We start from the raw sequence: 17,626 nt of genomic DNA, 5'->3' as shown, positions 1-17,626 counted from the left end.
ACCTATGACATCACCCCCTTCCTCAACCACTGCGAGGTGAAGCTTTAAACTTCAGACTTGGAGGTGGGCTGCGCGCAGTCAACTGGATGCTCTCGCGCGCAGTCCTCAGCGCAGGAGTGATCTGAAGCAGGACCGCTCAGGCTGCAGCTGCCGTGGCTTTGTGTGCACTGGATGCCGCGCTCCGGAGACGGGGGAGGGTTTTTACTTCAACTCACAGGCAATGGAATTACAGCTGTAGCAGCAGGGTATAAAGGATTGCTTTTTCCTCGTCTTCCTGGTAAGTGTTTTCCATGCTTTTTCTCATAATTGTCCCAGAAACTTCGCTTGCTGTTACTCCCTAGAAGGAAATGACTGACTAGCTTGGTTCCATGAGGGATCCAAGTAGCCACGTTTGCTCTGTCAGCAGGACGGGTCAAAGATGTGCGTGCAAGCCAGCTAGGGAAAGTCTGACAAAATAGCCCAATGTTATAAGTTTCTTACAGACTTAAATCATTTTTAAAAATAATAAATAGCTCCTCTCTGTTTCAAGCAATTGCTAACCGCGCAGAGCTTCACGGAAAACTGCAGTTGGAAAGTTGAGTGTTTGAGATAGGAGAGGCAGATTTTTCTCGGCTACAAAAGCGAAAGGTCGCTAACTTGGTGTGTACTGTATGTGTGGTATGATCACCCATCGCTGTTTCTATAACTGTGAAAGAAATCAATAACCCCTCAGCCCATGAGTACGCAGTACATGAAAAGCATACATCTTGCTCGCCGCCAGCAAAGCTGCGCTGGGAGACTGAGATGCCTCTGTAGAGGATTAACAGCTACACCTAGATTTGAAAGCTTGCACTGCTTATCCGGCCCCAGCTCCTTCAGGCATTTCGGGCTCGGGAATCTCAACTAGTAAATCCAACTCAGAATCTCGGGGCCAAACCATATTCCCAGTCCAGGAGACTGTCAAAGCCTATCGCTTGGGCGAGTATAGAATGTGACTAGCATAGTAACTGGGTAGTCCACTCAGAAAAACTAACAAAGCTCACCCTGGAAGCCGTGCTTGATGTATGCAGTGAGGGGAACAGGGGAGGGAAGCCTCATCAAATGGCAAAGGCAGAGTGTCCCTTCACTTGCAACACACAGTGGAAAATATTGTACTGATACAAATGCGTTAGACCACAAAGCTTCCAAAAGGTATTTAAATGTATCTAATTAAAAAAAATGTTTTTCAGTAAATTATGTCTGAAACAAAATGGTTGCATAAAGGTAAAGAGTGCAACAGGCCCATCTTTTCTCAACATTGGGAGGGGGTTTATTACTTGTTTAGAATTAAAAGGAGATGGAAAATGTTGGTGTTTTCCAAATTACAAAATCAAATGGTTTTTAATAATTATTTTGATTGTTCTCAATAAATCTATGCTTCAAAATGCACACATTTGCTGTGTTGTTGGGATGAAAAGTGTTTCAGCTGTGGCTATTCCTTTATCATCCTTAACTGTGGAAGAATACCCTGACCAGTCTAAACAGAAAGGACGAACCTGTCAGCTCCCAGGCTACCATCACTTAGGCTTGACTCAGAGTGACAGGTGACTGACACCCATCTCTTTGGAAATGAGCAAAGAAGGTAATTCTTTTAAAGTGCCATAACATATTATTATTACTACAAATATCAACAAGCGTAATGTTATAACCGTGCAAAGGCTGGTTATCACTTAGCTTCATATATATATATATATATATATATATATATATATATATATCAGCCTAAAATGAGGAAAAGGGTTAAAAATGTCATTACATGTATTCAACTAAAGAACAACAAATACCAGTTTATTGTTTTACTAGAAAACTCCCAAGGGTGAGAAACTATATTAGCAAATGAATAAACACAGCGAATTCATTAATAGGGTATTCTAATAGTGGCATCGATCAGTTATTAATTGGGCTCTTTTTTTCTTTGCATACCCTTTTGAAAATCGATTCTGGTTAGGTTCAAAATGCCCAATTAAACAATTCCTGAATCTGATGTTTATGAGATCACAGCAAATAAAGGTTTTTTTTTTAACAAAAATTACAAAACAAAACAGGAAATTTGTCATAACTAAATGTGGCAGCTAATAGAAGCTATGTTTCTTTTGCTTTCAAGTGTTAATTAAGGAGCCTCCGATTCTATCAAAACTTTTTCAGAGCTAAATGAAGCGGTGTGAAATAAATTTGGTTGAAATCTTGTGGCTGTCAGACTTTGTTAGCGAGCTATTAATTATCTTTACCCCAGTTTCTTCTCTGGCTATATTGCCCAATCAAATAGAAACTCCAATTATACTCAGTGGCTCCTGCCTAGGGACACAAGACCCTAATGAACAGTCAGTCCCTCCAGATGAAAAATACAATTATCAGTTTGAAACAGGCAAGCACAAGCAATTCAGATTCTCCCCTGTGCTTTTCTTGGCCACACATCCCAAGGCCAAGATTACTGGCCATTTTCTGGATTATTTAGAACAGTTTTAAACCCAACAAATGTTAGTGGCTGGGAGTATACCTTATTTTAAAATGATATGAATGTTTCTTCCTTGAATTTTAGTTATGATAGGCCAACGTTCATATGAATCTAGTCATTTAAAAATATGTAGCATAGAGTTCAGTCGGTCTCAGCCCTCCTCCCTTTGAAAGGTGGGTGGGCTAGTTAACAAAGAATGTGATTAATAGCAAAACCTAAAGCTAAATTAAAAATTCTGTATAAAGCCTTTTCTGCATTCTCGTTTTCATACCAGTTCAGTAAAAGGCATTATAAATAGTTGTTTCATGTCAATGAAGAGAACCCTAAATGAAGTCAAGGAGGGAAATAGGATTTGGTGAATTTTTCAAAAGCTTTGATTCCTCCTCCCCCTCCCCTAGATCCCCACCCCTCCAACCCCCACCTTTTGCCCCAGAGGCCTTCACTGTTCTTCTCAACGGGAGGCTTTGTTGTAATTAAACCAGGGAAAAACTGGCCAGCAGCAGCCAACATCTGACTTGCGGCTTCTGCAAGCAGTGTTCTGGTAGAGTGTACCACCCCCCAGCGGGCAAAACTCAACAGTAAATCTCTCAGCAATATCAGCCGGCAGAGGCAGAATGGCTGGCGTTCTCTCTCCAGAGCAGAACAGGAACGTTCCTCCGTTTCTTCTAGCACTGCCACCGCTTCAGACTTTCTCAAAGTCAGCAAACCAGTTTCCAAACAAGAGATGGCTGGCTGGTCAACTGTTCTCTGGAAAAGGATCCTTCCTTTTGAAAAACCAAAATAGGTATATTCCTTTCAAAAAGCACTTTCAAAATGCAGATCAACATCACTAAATTTGTATAAACATCACAATAATCTTGACAGTTTTGAAATCTATATTATACTGCAGAAGAGGGAGTTTTAACCATTAGCACAGATCCACAGAGAATGTGTTAAAGAACAAGGCTTAAAATACAATTTAGTCAATAAGTAACACGTTTCCATGCTTTGCATACGCATAATCTCGTTCCCACCCTAAAATCAAGTGTCAGGGATGTCTGAAAAGCTCTTTCCAGGTCTTAGTCTGCTCAAGGAGGAGAGTCAGAAATTGCTTTCACTTGATGAGATGATGACAGCTTTTGTTCTGTCGATTCACGTGCATGAGTTACCGTGGCAACTTTGAAGAGAACCCCGGCAGGGCCAGGCCACATTTGGTTAAGCACCACTTTCCAAAGTGTGCCACTGGAGTGTGGATTGCCCAGCTTTCTGTGGTGCTGGTTTTCTTCCTACTCGTCCACTTTAAATCAATACCTACCTTACTCAGCCATGACAAAGCATTGTAGTTTATAATCTTTAGATGGTCTCACTAACTGGGACAGAGGCTGTCACACAAGTGACTCAAATAAGAGTTGTCAAAATAATGCATGCAGTTCTAAAGGCCAGAAATGTAAAGCGAGGTTGGGTTGGCAATGTCAGAACAGTCGGTTCTAGTTGAATACAGGCAGGCGCACCTTTCATTACATCTGCCCAAATACAGTCAGCATCAACTTAAAGCCCAGTGTGGGCCTCAAGCCCCGAGCCACATAGTTCCTCTCACTGTAGTTCTCTTCCTCATCCAGGTCTTAGGTCTCTAAGTCATTTAGTCTGGCTTGAATATCATGAAAGGAACAGCCTGTGGTGGGATACAGGATAACACATCATCCTTCTGTATTAAAGATGCTTGATATCACTTCACCAACCAACGAGATGAAGCAAACGCAGAATTAAGATTCATTTATGACAAACTCAGTGGGGCAGTCCTCTTGCTTTGGAACTTTTCATCTTCTGTTTTCCATAAATAAAAAAAAAAAAACCTTATAAAACCTATAAAAAGGCACACTTTGCTTCTCCACCTCTCTGCAGACCCTGCAGACTTCCTGACTCTCAGGAGGAGAGCTGGAGGTACTTCTGCTTGCCTGCATTAAACAAAGGAACTGGGGCCTTCCTGAAATCTGATGATCGTGGAAAATCTAACTACCAGACAGGCTGCTTGGAAAGCATTTTGCTACCACTCTTAACTAACCTGATGGAGTCTGGCTTTCCAGTTTCACGACATACACAGTCCACTTGAGATATTGTTTGTTGTAGCAGAACCTCAGTATTCACAGATTGCTCATTTGGTGAGCAATTTTCACCTTCATAAGTAAATTATTTCCCTAATATGCTAGATGCTGTTCGTGTATGTTGCAATTTAGCTCAAAACATTCACAGACACAGATTTGAGTACGCATGTGTTTTCTTCAATATCACAATTTATACATAATGCAACAAAGTTTGAGTGCAAATTCTAAATGCCATAGTATTTTTAAAGTTAATATTTTTAAAAAGTTTCTGCCATTAAGAAGTCATTCTGTGAAGGCAAATCAATAAAACAGAACTTACATCTCACAAAATTAACTCCATGCAAAGTTTCTTTACAGAGTATTGATCAAACGAGTTAAAGTCAAAATCAACTTGAATAAAAGGTTGTAAATCTAAGATTTAGGAAGTTATCATTATGCCATATAACTTTACTTTAAGCTACCTTATATTCCCCAAACCTAAAAAATACTTCCCCATTCAAAGTCTTTGTCCGCTGAAAGAGGAGAAATCATGTAAACAAGTACATGCGTTGAGTTCTTGATTTTATTTACATGTCAGTGTCTTATTGAGAAACAACTTATTAATATTTATTAGTTTTTATAAAGTACCTCCAGAGAACAGCATCTTCATCTATTCATATAGCTTCTTGGATATATTATAAAAATAAATTAGAGACCAGAATTGGTTGGGGTTATTAAACCATTTTAAAAAGCATTTTTTAAATTATTATTTTGAAAAAAAACAATCAAAAGATGCCTGTTAAAAATCTATTTCACCAGTAAGGTGAGTGTACGTTTCCCTTAGCTGAGGCTTAAGTGTGATACACTTAATGATTGCATTAAAAGGAATTATATAGAACACGGCACTAAGTACCAGGGCTCCGTTTATGTTTTTCCAAAGTTACCCCAGTAATAAGAGTTTTCTAGAGGATGGATTGCTTTTTGTTCAGAAGTGACTGCCTTTTTCAAGCCCGTGCAGAGAGAGAACTCTGAAGCCAGTGCTGTGGGGCTGGCCACAATATTCACAACAGTGACTTTTGCTTTTTGCCATTCATACTTAACTGCAAGCTGCATGCCTATGCTATGGAGATCCAGCTCAGATACCAAGTGTAGATACAAAAGTTGGATTGCTTATGATGGAGAGACCATTATAACATTAGGTATGCCAAAATCCCTATTTAGAACCATAGTTTGAAATATGAAGAGGCTATAAAATCATATAAAAAGTAGTCATAAGCTGAACAGTTTCTGACCTGGGAGTCCATTTGTGAGACTACCCTGTTCTAAGATGGCATTTACTTCTATGCCTTTGCTTTGAGTTTTAGTGAAATTTAAGGAGGAGTGAATGGCATTTTTCTCTTGATTTATTGAGGCTTAAGGCTTTCTGTCAGTCCACTCTGTTTGCACTCTTATATGAACAGTGAATGTTGAGACTGAATATCAAACAGTAGTGTTAGAAATTTCAAAAGTGTGGATAGAACAGGTTAATTTAATTAATCTTTGTTTTTCACATTAACATTTATTCCATGTCTGCCTAAAAAAGAAAAAAACAAGAGAGAGAAAAATCAATGCATATATTCTTAAAGCCCAGTTCTGCAAAATAGATATAATTGAGATTTTTCTTTTCAAAGCAGCTACTGAAGCTATTTTATCCTCAGCTCTCATTGCGAACATCACACTGTGGTTTGTTTCAACTCAGAACAATCACTCATTTCAAGTCCCATTCAGTGGGTTCATCATTTGACCTCTGAAGTATGCCCTGCCTTACCAATGCCCTTGGAGCATATGAAATACTTGACCAATGGTCATTTAACTCACATTCTCACTTGCTAGTAGCATAATAGTTTGAAATTAAATTTCTAATGCAAGTTAACTGAAGTGATTGTCCCCTTGCCTGGAAATGACCACGTTATTTTATATGCTGGATGGTTTTCAAGGTTAGAAAACGTTTACGGAAAAGGTAACTTTGGAGTTATAATTTCAGCAGTTTGGTTCTCCCACTCTCCCACTCTTAGAAGGCAACACTGTGTAAGCAAATACACTGTTGAAATCCAGTAGTAATATAAAACGACTTCAGAGTAAACATAAACCATTTAAACTTTCTACTGCAGGCCCTTTGCAGCACACACCAGTCTGCTCTATGTGTTTGCCAACTGCTATTTTTAGGTTGCTTTTAAAAAAAAAATGTGTATCTGCCATTTTCAAGTTCATTTAGTATGAGTGTAGTCTATGACAGCATTAGTGTCTAGTGGCAAACTAAAAGAAATAGGAATTTTGCAACAACAGATAGGAATACCAATTGTGGCCTTGGTTAACATACACTCTCAGGAAATTCTGGGACAGATGCTGTCCTTGTTGGATGCTAGGTCGTAACTGGCAGAGAAGCAATGATTCCTTTAGTCCTTAATCTTGTGGTCAAATATTCTCATATACCGATTGCTTCCTATCTGTATGGAAGGTGCTGAATGGGCATCCTGAGTAACCTAGGGTCACACTTATCCCCTTGTCCAACTCCCTAAGCATCCTCACTCGGTTTCCATCAGGATAATGGGCAAAGCAGTCACAAGCTCAGTGACTGGTGTGTTTTAATCACACCTAAGGTAATTTTTCAGGAATGAAACTACAAATTGTTGGGGGCCGACATGTTTGTGTTTAAACCGAGAAAGACAGCTGCCTCGGGTTCCTGTTCCTCCTGCAGTACCTCTGAAAAGAGATGGAACAAAACAATGGCAAGTTCAATGTGCTAAAAGAAAATTGCACTATTCCCTTTTTAAAAATAGTTTTAAAAAGTCCCATGACTTGAACTTCTATGCTACAAATGTGGGCGAAACCACTTGAGTGCTAGAGTTTCCAGCTCGCTGGTGAATCCTGCTATACCCTCAGGAGGAAGGTGAGGGTGCCCGCATTCTTCAGCTAGGAAAATACAAGCATCAAATTGTGCTCTGGGAATATCAAAAGAAGAGCAGCAAAGCCATGCCTTTTTCACACTTCAAATAGCAGATCGCGTGATTTGGAAAGCCATGTTCAGAAGTTCAGAGCAGTTACAGTGCCGTTTTACCAAGAACTTGCCCATGCATTTGTTCATTGCTGTGCTATGTTCTTTTAAAACATTGCATGCCCAGGCACCAGAAAGTGAACTTTAAGACATTAGCCTGAATTTGAAAACCCTGAAAGGGTCTTACTGCTTCTTAAATGAAGTTTTCCCTCTGTGTCTGAACTCAAGTGTGTGTCACTATGAATCACTTGACAATGGGAGTTATCAGTTGCATGACAATCCCATCTTTGGCCACTACTTGACTTGTATAGTTAAGTAGAAAACACAGACAGAGAGGTAGGGCCACCACTTTCTTTGGATGACGAACAATGCAATGCCTCAAAGAACTAATAGATGTTAAGGCTTTAGGAAGTCCCTTGGGTTTGCTGCGTTTTACTGTCAACAGTGCTACTTTTTTTTTCTTTCTTTCACAGGAGGTGCTCAGTCCCAGCCCATTTTAAGGAAGAGAAATATAAAGGGAATTTAGTGTGCTTCCTTCTCTTTCCATGAAGACTGCATGCACTGTGCCCTTTGCTTCTTAAAAGAGACTCCACCCACTCCAGTAGACTGGGGACTAAAACAGAAATTCTGAGAAAGCAGCAAGAAGCAGAAGAAATAGCTATTTCACAGCAGGTAATCACACCTCAGGATGTAGCTACTGTACAGAGTTTATACTTGGATAATCCTGGATGGGAATAAAGGGAGGGGGTAACAGCCTGGAAAACCTATTACTACACAGGCCTTAGCATCATGAATGGCTTTCTTCATGAGGATCTGAAGTTACTATCTCTGACCACATTGCACAGAAGAGCCAATAAGAATTTCAAAGAGGGCAGTTTCAACTGAGGGAATTAAGCTATACAAAAAGAGCCACCACATTGAAACTATCAGAAAGAGAAAAAAAAACAAACAAAAAAAAAAACCCAAAAAACAAAAAACAAATAGGAAACCATGTATCCTACATAGTAACTGGAGGCTGAATTGTTTCTGGCCCCCACTTTAATGAGCTTGCTCACCATGCTTAACTACAGCTGGAATGTTCATTGGCAGCAGTGAGCCTGATCCGGAGGTGTGTGCGGCATAGAATTACTTGAATAAACAGTGAAGAACACTGCCAAGGACTAAAGAGTTTTAAAGTCCCAGCCCCTCACCAAGAAAGTAACATATGTGCATTGGACTGTCACCCAAATTTCTTACATCGTTCAATAAGGTAGGAAAAATATTTTATTTCCGTGCCTAAAATTATAAAGGCTGCTTAATACCTAGACTTGCAGAAGACAGAATAACACATAGTATACCCACATCAATCTATAATTCTTTAGCGCCTGGGAAAACTTGAATCATTCTAGCTTAGAATTTGAAGACTGATAAATTCACTGTTAAAACATGTTTTGAAACAGAAAAAACAAAGTGTGGATCAAGTTATTAAAGCATGCAGCACTAAGTATGACAAAATAGGTACAGGGAGAAAGGGCTAGCACAAAATGAAATTTTCCATTCTCACCAACTCCACATATGAGCTCTACAATTCTTTCCCTAAAGTAAGTGAACTATTCCTCCTTATTTTCTTCCCAGAAATGCCTTTCAAACAATATCTAATATTAATATTAAATAATATGAATAACCAAAGAAAATGCTTGGCTTTACTGAGATTAAAGAACTCAAGATATGTGTAGCTAATTATTCTAGAAGAGTAAAAATATAGATATTTTTCATTACATATTTCTATATTTTATGATATTTGCCAAAGGAGACAGAAAACACTGGCATGTACGCGCGCACACACACACACACATAAAGAAGTTTCTATAAATATTAAAAGTTAGAAATTTGATAAGCTTCATTACTATCTGAATTGGATATAAATACTTTAAAATATTTTGACTATTTAATTATATTAACCATTTTAAAATAAAGTAGATTTAAACATGTTAATCAACGTATATTCCAAAGACACTCAGGGTAAAGAAATTATATGAATGTGCTTGTTGGTAGACAGCAATGAATCCTGGGTGCTCCTCTCTGAAAATTAAAATACTATAATTGGTTATAGTTATCTTCGTTTCCACATCTGTTCTTAAGACACTTCAGTATTCTGGCCTAATTGTTTTTATGTGTTTCTTACTCTATTGTAGTAACAGAAGCTACCTGCTATAATAAAGACCTCAACACTGCTGACCATGATCAGCCCAGCCTGGAGCCTCTTCCTTATCGGGACTAAAATTGGGCTGTTCTTCCAAGTGGCACCTCTGTCAGTTGTGGCTAAATCCTGTCCATCTGTATGTCGCTGTGACGCAGGCTTCATTTACTGTAACGATCGCTCTCTGACATCCATTCCAGTGGGAATTCCGGAGGATGCTACAACACTCTACCTTCAGAACAACCAAATAAACAATGTTGGGATTCCTTCAGATTTGAAGAACTTGCTGAAAGTACAAAGAATATACCTATACCACAACAGTTTAGATGAATTTCCTACCAATCTTCCAAAGTATGTAAAAGAGTTACATTTGCAGGAGAATAACATAAGGACTATCACGTATGATTCACTTTCGAAAATTCCGTTTCTGGAAGAGTTACACTTGGATGATAACTCAGTCTCGGCTGTCAGCATCGAAGAGGGAGCATTTCGAGACAGTAACTATCTGCGGCTGCTTTTTCTGTCCCGTAACCACCTTAGCACAATCCCGGGGGGCTTGCCCAGGACTATCGAGGAATTACGCCTGGATGACAATCGCATATCAACCATCTCTTCCCCATCACTTCACGGTCTCACAAGCCTGAAACGCCTGGTTTTAGATGGAAACTTGTTGAACAACCATGGTTTGGGTGACAAAGTTTTCTTCAACTTAGTAAACTTAACAGAGCTGTCCCTGGTGAGGAATTCCTTGACAGCAGCGCCAGTGAACCTTCCCGGCACAAGCCTGAGGAAGCTTTACCTTCAAGACAACCATATCAACCGGGTACCCCCAAATGCTTTTTCTTATTTAAGGCAGCTGTATCGACTCGATATGTCTAATAATAACCTAAGCAATTTACCTCAGGGTATCTTTGATGATTTGGACAATATAACCCAACTGATTCTTCGCAACAATCCTTGGTATTGTGGGTGCAAGATGAAATGGGTACGAGACTGGTTACAGTCGCTACCGGTGAAGGTCAATGTGCGTGGGCTCATGTGCCAAGCCCCAGAAAAGGTCCGTGGAATGGCTATCAAGGACCTCAGTGCAGAACTGTTTGATTGTAAAGACAGTGGGATTGTGAGCACCATTCAGATAACCACTGCAATACCCAACACAGCATATCCTGCTCAAGGACAGTGGCCAGCTCCTGTGACCAAACAACCAGATATTAAAAACCCCAAGCTCATTAAGGATCAGCGAACTACAGGCAGCCCCTCACGGAAAACAATTTTAATTACTGTGAAATCTGTCACCCCTGACACAATCCACATATCCTGGAGACTTGCTCTGCCTATGACTGCTCTGCGACTCAGCTGGCTTAAACTGGGCCATAGCCCAGCCTTTGGATCTATAACAGAAACAATCGTAACAGGAGAACGCAGTGAATACTTGGTCACCGCCCTAGAACCTGAATCACCCTATAGAGTATGCATGGTTCCCATGGAAACCAGTAACCTTTACCTGTTTGATGAAACACCTGTTTGTATTGAGACCCAAACTGCCCCTCTTCGAATGTACAACCCCACAACCACCCTCAATCGAGAGCAAGAGAAAGAACCTTACAAAAATCCAAATTTACCTTTGGCTGCCATCATTGGTGGGGCTGTGGCCCTGGTAAGCATCGCCCTCCTTGCTTTGGTGTGTTGGTATGTGCATAGGAACGGGTCACTGTTTTCACGGAACTGTGCGTACAGCAAAGGGAGGAGGAGAAAGGATGACTATGCAGAAGCCGGTACTAAGAAAGACAACTCCATCCTGGAAATCAGGGAAACTTCTTTCCAGATGCTACCGATAAGCAATGAACCCATCTCCAAGGAGGAATTTGTAATACACACCATATTTCCTCCGAATGGGATGAATCTGTACAAGAACAACCTCAGTGAGAGCAGTAGTAACCGGAGCTACAGAGACAGTGGGATCCCAGACTCGGACCACTCACACTCATGATGCAAGGAGGTCCCACACCAGACTGTTCCGGGTTTTTTCTTTAAAAAAAAAACCTAAGAAAGGTGATGGTAGGAACTCTGTTCTACTGCAAAACACTGGAAAAGAGACTGAGAGAAGCAATGTACTGTACATTTGCCATATAATTTATATTTAAGAACTTTTTATTAAAAGTTTCAGATTTCAGGTTGCTGCTGCGGTTGATGTAGTGGGGATGCCTGAACACAATTCTATATTTTAGTATTTTTTAGTAATTTGTACTGTATTTTCCTTGCAGATATTGAAGTTATAAACCATTTACTTTGTGTTCTACTGAGTAAGATGACTTGTTGACTGTGAAAGTGAATTTTCCCGCTGTGTTGAACAATCAGGACTGCGTTCACATGAGACCCTTGTAGTATAAGCACAGGCCGTTTTTCACTTTGGTATTAATACAATGTAAAAAGAAAAAAAAAAAAGAAACCTGGCTGGATGACAAAATAAATTTTAAAAACTAGTTATGAAATAATGTTCCAATGGTTAAATTTGTATTATCCCAGTGGTATTCAATAAATCAAAATCTGTGGCATAACGGGCAGTATCAAACTTGCCACACCTCTCATTTTACCCTAGGCAAATTAAATATCCTTAAGGAAGTTAAGCATAGTTTCTGAACTGAATACATCAGCTGGCATAAGGACAATGTGAAGGCTTCCGCTGTTGAAGCCACTGTCAGCAGAGCTTCAAGAATAAAGGACTTCACGAGAAGAATCATGTAAGTGCAGGGAGTATGTGTACTTAAAAAAAACCATGACAACTTAGACTTCTGTAGTGTAACCAGTACATATACTAGAACTGCATCTTGGTTTCTGCCTGGACCATCCAGGCTCTTGAAAAAGTTGAATCCTACACACAGAATTGTTAGTGTTTATGATGTTTTTATTATAAAGGATGCCTGATGCCTGAGAACAACCATCAGCAATTCCTCTCAGAGATCTAGAGAAAGTAGTGCTTTAAGTAAGTGAGAATTTCAGAGAAAAATAAATACTAGATATCAAATTTAGATCTGGCTTATATGAGATGCTTGAACACTGTACATAACTATTCAATTTACTTTCACCATGGTGGAGCATACTGCCCGTTACTGTCACAGTTTCCAGATATTACATAATGGACTTGTAATGTAACATTTCTTTACAGCTTCCTACTGAATTGTGAGCTATTACTTGTTTAAAAACCATACCACTTTTTGTTGCCATGAATTTTTTTTCAACAACGGAAAAAAAAAAAAAACCAAAGTGCACTGTACGCCCTTTGGCCAGTCTTGTATGTGCCTTGATCCAACGCTACATGTATTCAGCTTTTGAAATTCGACAAATTTTTCATACTTCCTTAAATATGAAAAATTATGGTCTTATTGCTGAATAAAACTTAAGAAAAACAGAATAATTGTGCTTGCTTTCGGGACTATGTTTCCATCACTAAAAGTAGAAAATTGCCAGCACATGAGTCCTAAACAACCCCATGTATTTTTCTAGGCATAAAAATAAAAGTTGGGTACAAATAAAAGAAATAGTGACATCTTGAGATTGTGTATCCTTTTTACTTCAAAGAGTCCATGTTTTGTGGCTAAATATTCACTCAGTAGATGAAAAACTCTAGAGTGGTTTCAATGTTTTTGTTTCAGGAGCACTGCTGCCATTGTCTGAGCTAACACTTTAAAGGTGGTCTTGGAAAAAATGGTTTTAAATATACTTTTGAGAGAGTAAGATGGCATCAAAATATTTGAAATCTGTTATCCATCTTTAATAGGTAAACCATCTAATTAAAAGGCTTGTGGTTCAGTGGCTATCTCTATGTATGGAGTAGACTACTAAAACAGCAGCGCAGGGTCATTGTGCAGCTCAGATGTGCTGAGAAGCTACACAGCATTCTGCTCTCTTTGTTAGTTCCGTTATGTTCAAAAAAACTACTGTGTTCCCAGAGGCTTCCTAGACACCGTGGCTTCTCCCCTACTGACACAGACCCATGACCAACTCAGAAACCTTACTTCTTATTTGACATCTTCAAAACGTTACCCAACAATTTCTCTTTTCACTTCCTGCTACAGAGGATTTTCTATGAGTGACTGAAAAGTACGTTTGACAGTATGAGGAACGTTTTCCAAAGGGAGTTTGGTTTAGCTTCTCAAGGTTTTGAGGGGTTCAATTACAGGTCTGCTGAAGTCAGAGATAAAGGACTGGGTAGTTTATGAAGACACAATAAACCTATGGCTTATAAAAAGTGAAAACTGGATTATATCAACTGTTTTCCAATTAAACTTGATAAGCACAAAATTTTTATATATGTTTTACACTTCGTTTTATTATTTCATGTAAAATAAATCCAAACATGTTCTACATAAAATATATATATATATATACACACACACAGCACCGAGTAGATAAAAATTCACTATCTACTTAGATTCAAGTCTCCACCTTCCGAGGCAAGAGATTACCTAATTATACATGAATTCTCAATGTCTTGAATGAAATGTTGGCCCTGTTTTTTCCTGGTAAAACTAAAAGAAAAGATCACCTCCTTGCCAAATATTTGACAAAAGTCAGAAATTGCTTTTAGATGCAGTAACTTGTAACTGCATGAAATGACTACACCAAATCTAGCTCCCCATTAAAAACAACAGTGTTCTCTGCCTGTCAGCAGGGCTGACTTATTAAAAGTATTCCACTGGGTCAGGGGAACTAGTGAAAAACAATGCTTTCCTAACCACGGTTTCTGACTTAAGCACATTTTATGGCTTCATGCAGCAGGACAGTTCCAGGAGGAATCCCTAGAGATCTGTCAATGTTCTAAAGCAACTTAGAAGGTAGGTGTTAGAAAAAAGCATCCAGCGCTGAATTATTTTAATAAGCTCATCTGTTGTTGAAAACAACAGTGATATTTAACATTCCTTCCTTCCACTTAGCATGATTAGCAAGTGTCACACAGTCTTGAAATTACAACTATTGTACCTTTTAGCTGCAGGTTTATGGTTCATAACATTAGCAGGGGAAAAAAAGTTTATTATTCAACATAGAAAAAAAGCAATTATATATTTGAATAGATAGAGAAGACCTCAGGAACAAAGTAAAACTAGGGCTGAGGATTGAAGGAATGTGACAAGAAATCAAGAAAAGCAAGATATTTGCCATAGAGGGAAAGTGTTGAGCAAATCCCTGAGATGAAATAGTCACTAGCCCAAACACTGGCATCGGTCAGAATCAATAGGGAATGATTTTATTAAGACAACCATGCCTCAGGGCAGACTTGGGGAATTAAAATCTCCCAGGCACAGCCAGGTGTGGGTGAGGACTGTGGTCACTGATTTAGAAGGTATTTGGAGAACAGGTAACAGTGTAGACAGACTACACTCTGCGGAGGAGGTATACCCAAAGTGTGGAGTTTGGTTTTGTTGCTGCTTTCTGCTCATTGATTGGGTGGTTAGTTTGTTATGCCAGGCTTTGTGGTGTGTTGAATTTCAAGTCATGACATCTGCCCTGATGGTTTGGGGCCATTGTTCTTAAGTAGTTTTGGGGTGGGGAGAATGTTTTTCAGCAAGTGTGTAAAAAGTCAATACACTTGAAGAACATTTGGTAGAAATAGAGGATATTGTTGACAAGGGAGGAAACTCCAACAGCAGATGCATTGTCAGAACAACTGTGTTGCAGCTAAGAGAGAAGGGTGAAAATGGAGGATTAATAAGAAAGAACTGAGTGCAGCTCTGTAAACAGCAGGAAGCCACATTTGGAAGATGGAAGAAAATGTTGGTGATGCAATTTGTAAGACTTTTGTATCTGTTGGTCTTGAGTGGGAGGTTATGCAAACGGCAGGTTTGTCTTCTGATTTTTAATATTGTTCTTTTAACCCTCAAGAGCACATCAAGTAGTCATTTAAAATCACCTTCAGTTCAAAGTATTTTAAAGTTGTACTCTGGTAATGTCTATAAGAAATAAGGTCAAGAAACCAATGGGCAGCATAGGGAAGAAAAGCCTATGTAATCAGAGGCTGTTATTAAAGTTGAGAGGGTGGATGAGATAGCCCCCAGGAAGATAAAACAGATACAAGACATGAGTCAAAGAAATAGCCCTTCTTCTGTAAGAATACAAAAGAAAAATTATTAAATGAAACATTAAACAAATAAAAGAGGAAAGCTAGGAAAATGGCTTCATTTTCCTAAGAATACTTGCTTTGCAAACATGAGGAGCTGAGTTCAAATCTCTGGCACCCATGTTAAAAGCCTGCATGGATACATGTGCCTGTAGCCAAAGCACTGGAACAGAGACTCAGATTTTAGATCCTGAGAGTTCCCTGGCCAACCAGACAAGCCAAATGACAAACATCTTCTTCAGTGAGAGACTTCTTAAAGGAACAAGGCTGAGCAGAGAGAAAGGAAGACATGTAACATCTTCCTCTGGCCTCCACATCCAAGGGCAAAGGGACAAGCACCCAACATTCACAAGCATGCAAGACACACAAATACAAACATACAACTCACATACCCACTATACTCACCCACCCCCACACACGTAGAAGAGAGGGAAAAAAGAGAAAAGAAAGAAGAAAAGAAGAAAAAAAAGAGATAAAGAAAGATGGAAAGTTACAGTGGAGGAAAATAATCATCGGAAGAACATGAAATCAAAGAACTAGAATTTTTTTAAAGAAGTTGTTAAAAATCTATGACATCATGATATTAGAAGATACTACTGAATTTTCGAAAAGAGCCTTCCCCTCCTCCCAGTACCCATTTGCAGAGAATAGGGCAGAGGCCTCAAAGGTATCAACAAGTTAATGAAAAACAAAGAAAATAAAAACAGTGATTAAGATAGTTCGTTCTGCTGACGAGTTCGGAGAGTGAAAGGATTTAGGTAGGTCACTGTGAGGGCAAGGTGGACTTCACCAAATACCAATGAAGAGATTTACTGTGCTCAGGAAGAGGGGGCATGAAGAGATCAGAATTTACAGTGAGCTCAATGGAATAGAAAAGAAAATTGATAAAGCTCAAGAGATACCCAAGTCAGGGATGTGACTTGGATCAGGTCAAATGCCATGATGGAGAAACTTGGCAGTCTGGGGAAGAGTCTAGCAAGGAGCAAGTCAGTCACTCAGAGCAATGTGAAGTGTGGGTATAATGCAGAGGTGTGGAAGGCTCAATCTGAAGATGAGAATATGTCCCAAAGATAAAGAAAACAGAGAGAGCGATGGAATTAAGTAAGGCATGATGTCAAAAGAATGAGTAGTGACAAAACAGATCATTCAAAGAGTCTAGAGAAACTTGTTAACACGGCTGCTTTCATTCTGCACTCCAACCCCAGCCCTCTCCCATCACCACCATTACACAGTGGTAGTGAGAGATTTGGCAGAAAACAGAGGTGTTATCCTCAGGGAACAGGCATCAATTAGTCAAGGTACGGAAAGAATGCTAAGGATAATTTCGGTCACCTGGGAAACCAGAGCACCCAACCCCCCCAAAAAAGAAGATTGACATGAACCTAGTGGAAGAGGGTAGGAGAAAGGCTAGGTGTAGAGAGGCATGAGCCAACAAGGGGAGTTGAGCAGGGCACAGTGTCTGCGGCTGGGGAGAAATCAGCCCCAGTCTTAAGCAGCTGCGCATTCTCAACAGAATACTCAAGAAAGAAAGTTGATCTTCCTCTACTTTGTGAACATCAGAACAGATTAAATCCAACTTCATTTCAAACCTCACACAGAAGTATTTATAGCCACCCCCCCAAAATAAAAAAACTTTCATGGGCTTTCCCACAAGTGTCATGGGACTCTAGTTGAAGGTATATGAAAGGCACGTATGTGCCCCTCCATCTTTTACATTACCTGAGCACAATGAGATTACAAATAAACCTTTGGGTTACCTAGAAAG

The 17,626-nt window shown here is 39.5% G+C and overlaps 2 protein-coding genes across 9 annotated transcripts in view; one reads left to right on the top strand and one right to left on the bottom strand.

The window, feature by feature from the left end:
* The window catches only part of Macrod2 (mono-ADP ribosylhydrolase 2), a 1,935,542-nt gene that overhangs the window by 1,670,153 nt on the left and 247,763 nt on the right, over positions 1–17,626 (bottom strand). The window lies entirely within an intron of this gene.
* On the top strand, positions 26–13,480 carry Flrt3 (fibronectin leucine rich transmembrane protein 3). Of its 2 annotated transcripts, XM_029471900.1 has the most exons (4): positions 26–277; positions 8,041–8,239; positions 8,638–8,816; positions 9,742–13,480. In XM_029471900.1, exon 4 carries the CDS (start codon positions 9,787–9,789, stop codon positions 11,734–11,736), a length of 1,950 nt encoding a protein of 649 aa, XP_029327760.1. In that variant the 5' UTR covers positions 26–277; positions 8,041–8,239; positions 8,638–8,816; positions 9,742–9,786; the 3' UTR covers positions 11,737–13,480. The 2 variants fall into 2 exon arrangements, with proteins under 2 accessions (XP_029327760.1, XP_021011356.1); XM_021155697.2 differs by lacking the exon at positions 8,638–8,816 and having other exon boundaries at positions 27–277; positions 9,742–12,178.

This window comes from Mus caroli, chromosome 2 (assembly GCF_900094665.2).
Source record: "Mus caroli chromosome 2, CAROLI_EIJ_v1.1, whole genome shotgun sequence".
Lineage (NCBI taxonomy): Eukaryota > Metazoa > Chordata > Mammalia > Rodentia > Muridae > Mus > Mus caroli.
Note: the sequence above shows the minus strand (reverse complement) of the source record. Positions and strands in the feature narration are given on the sequence as shown.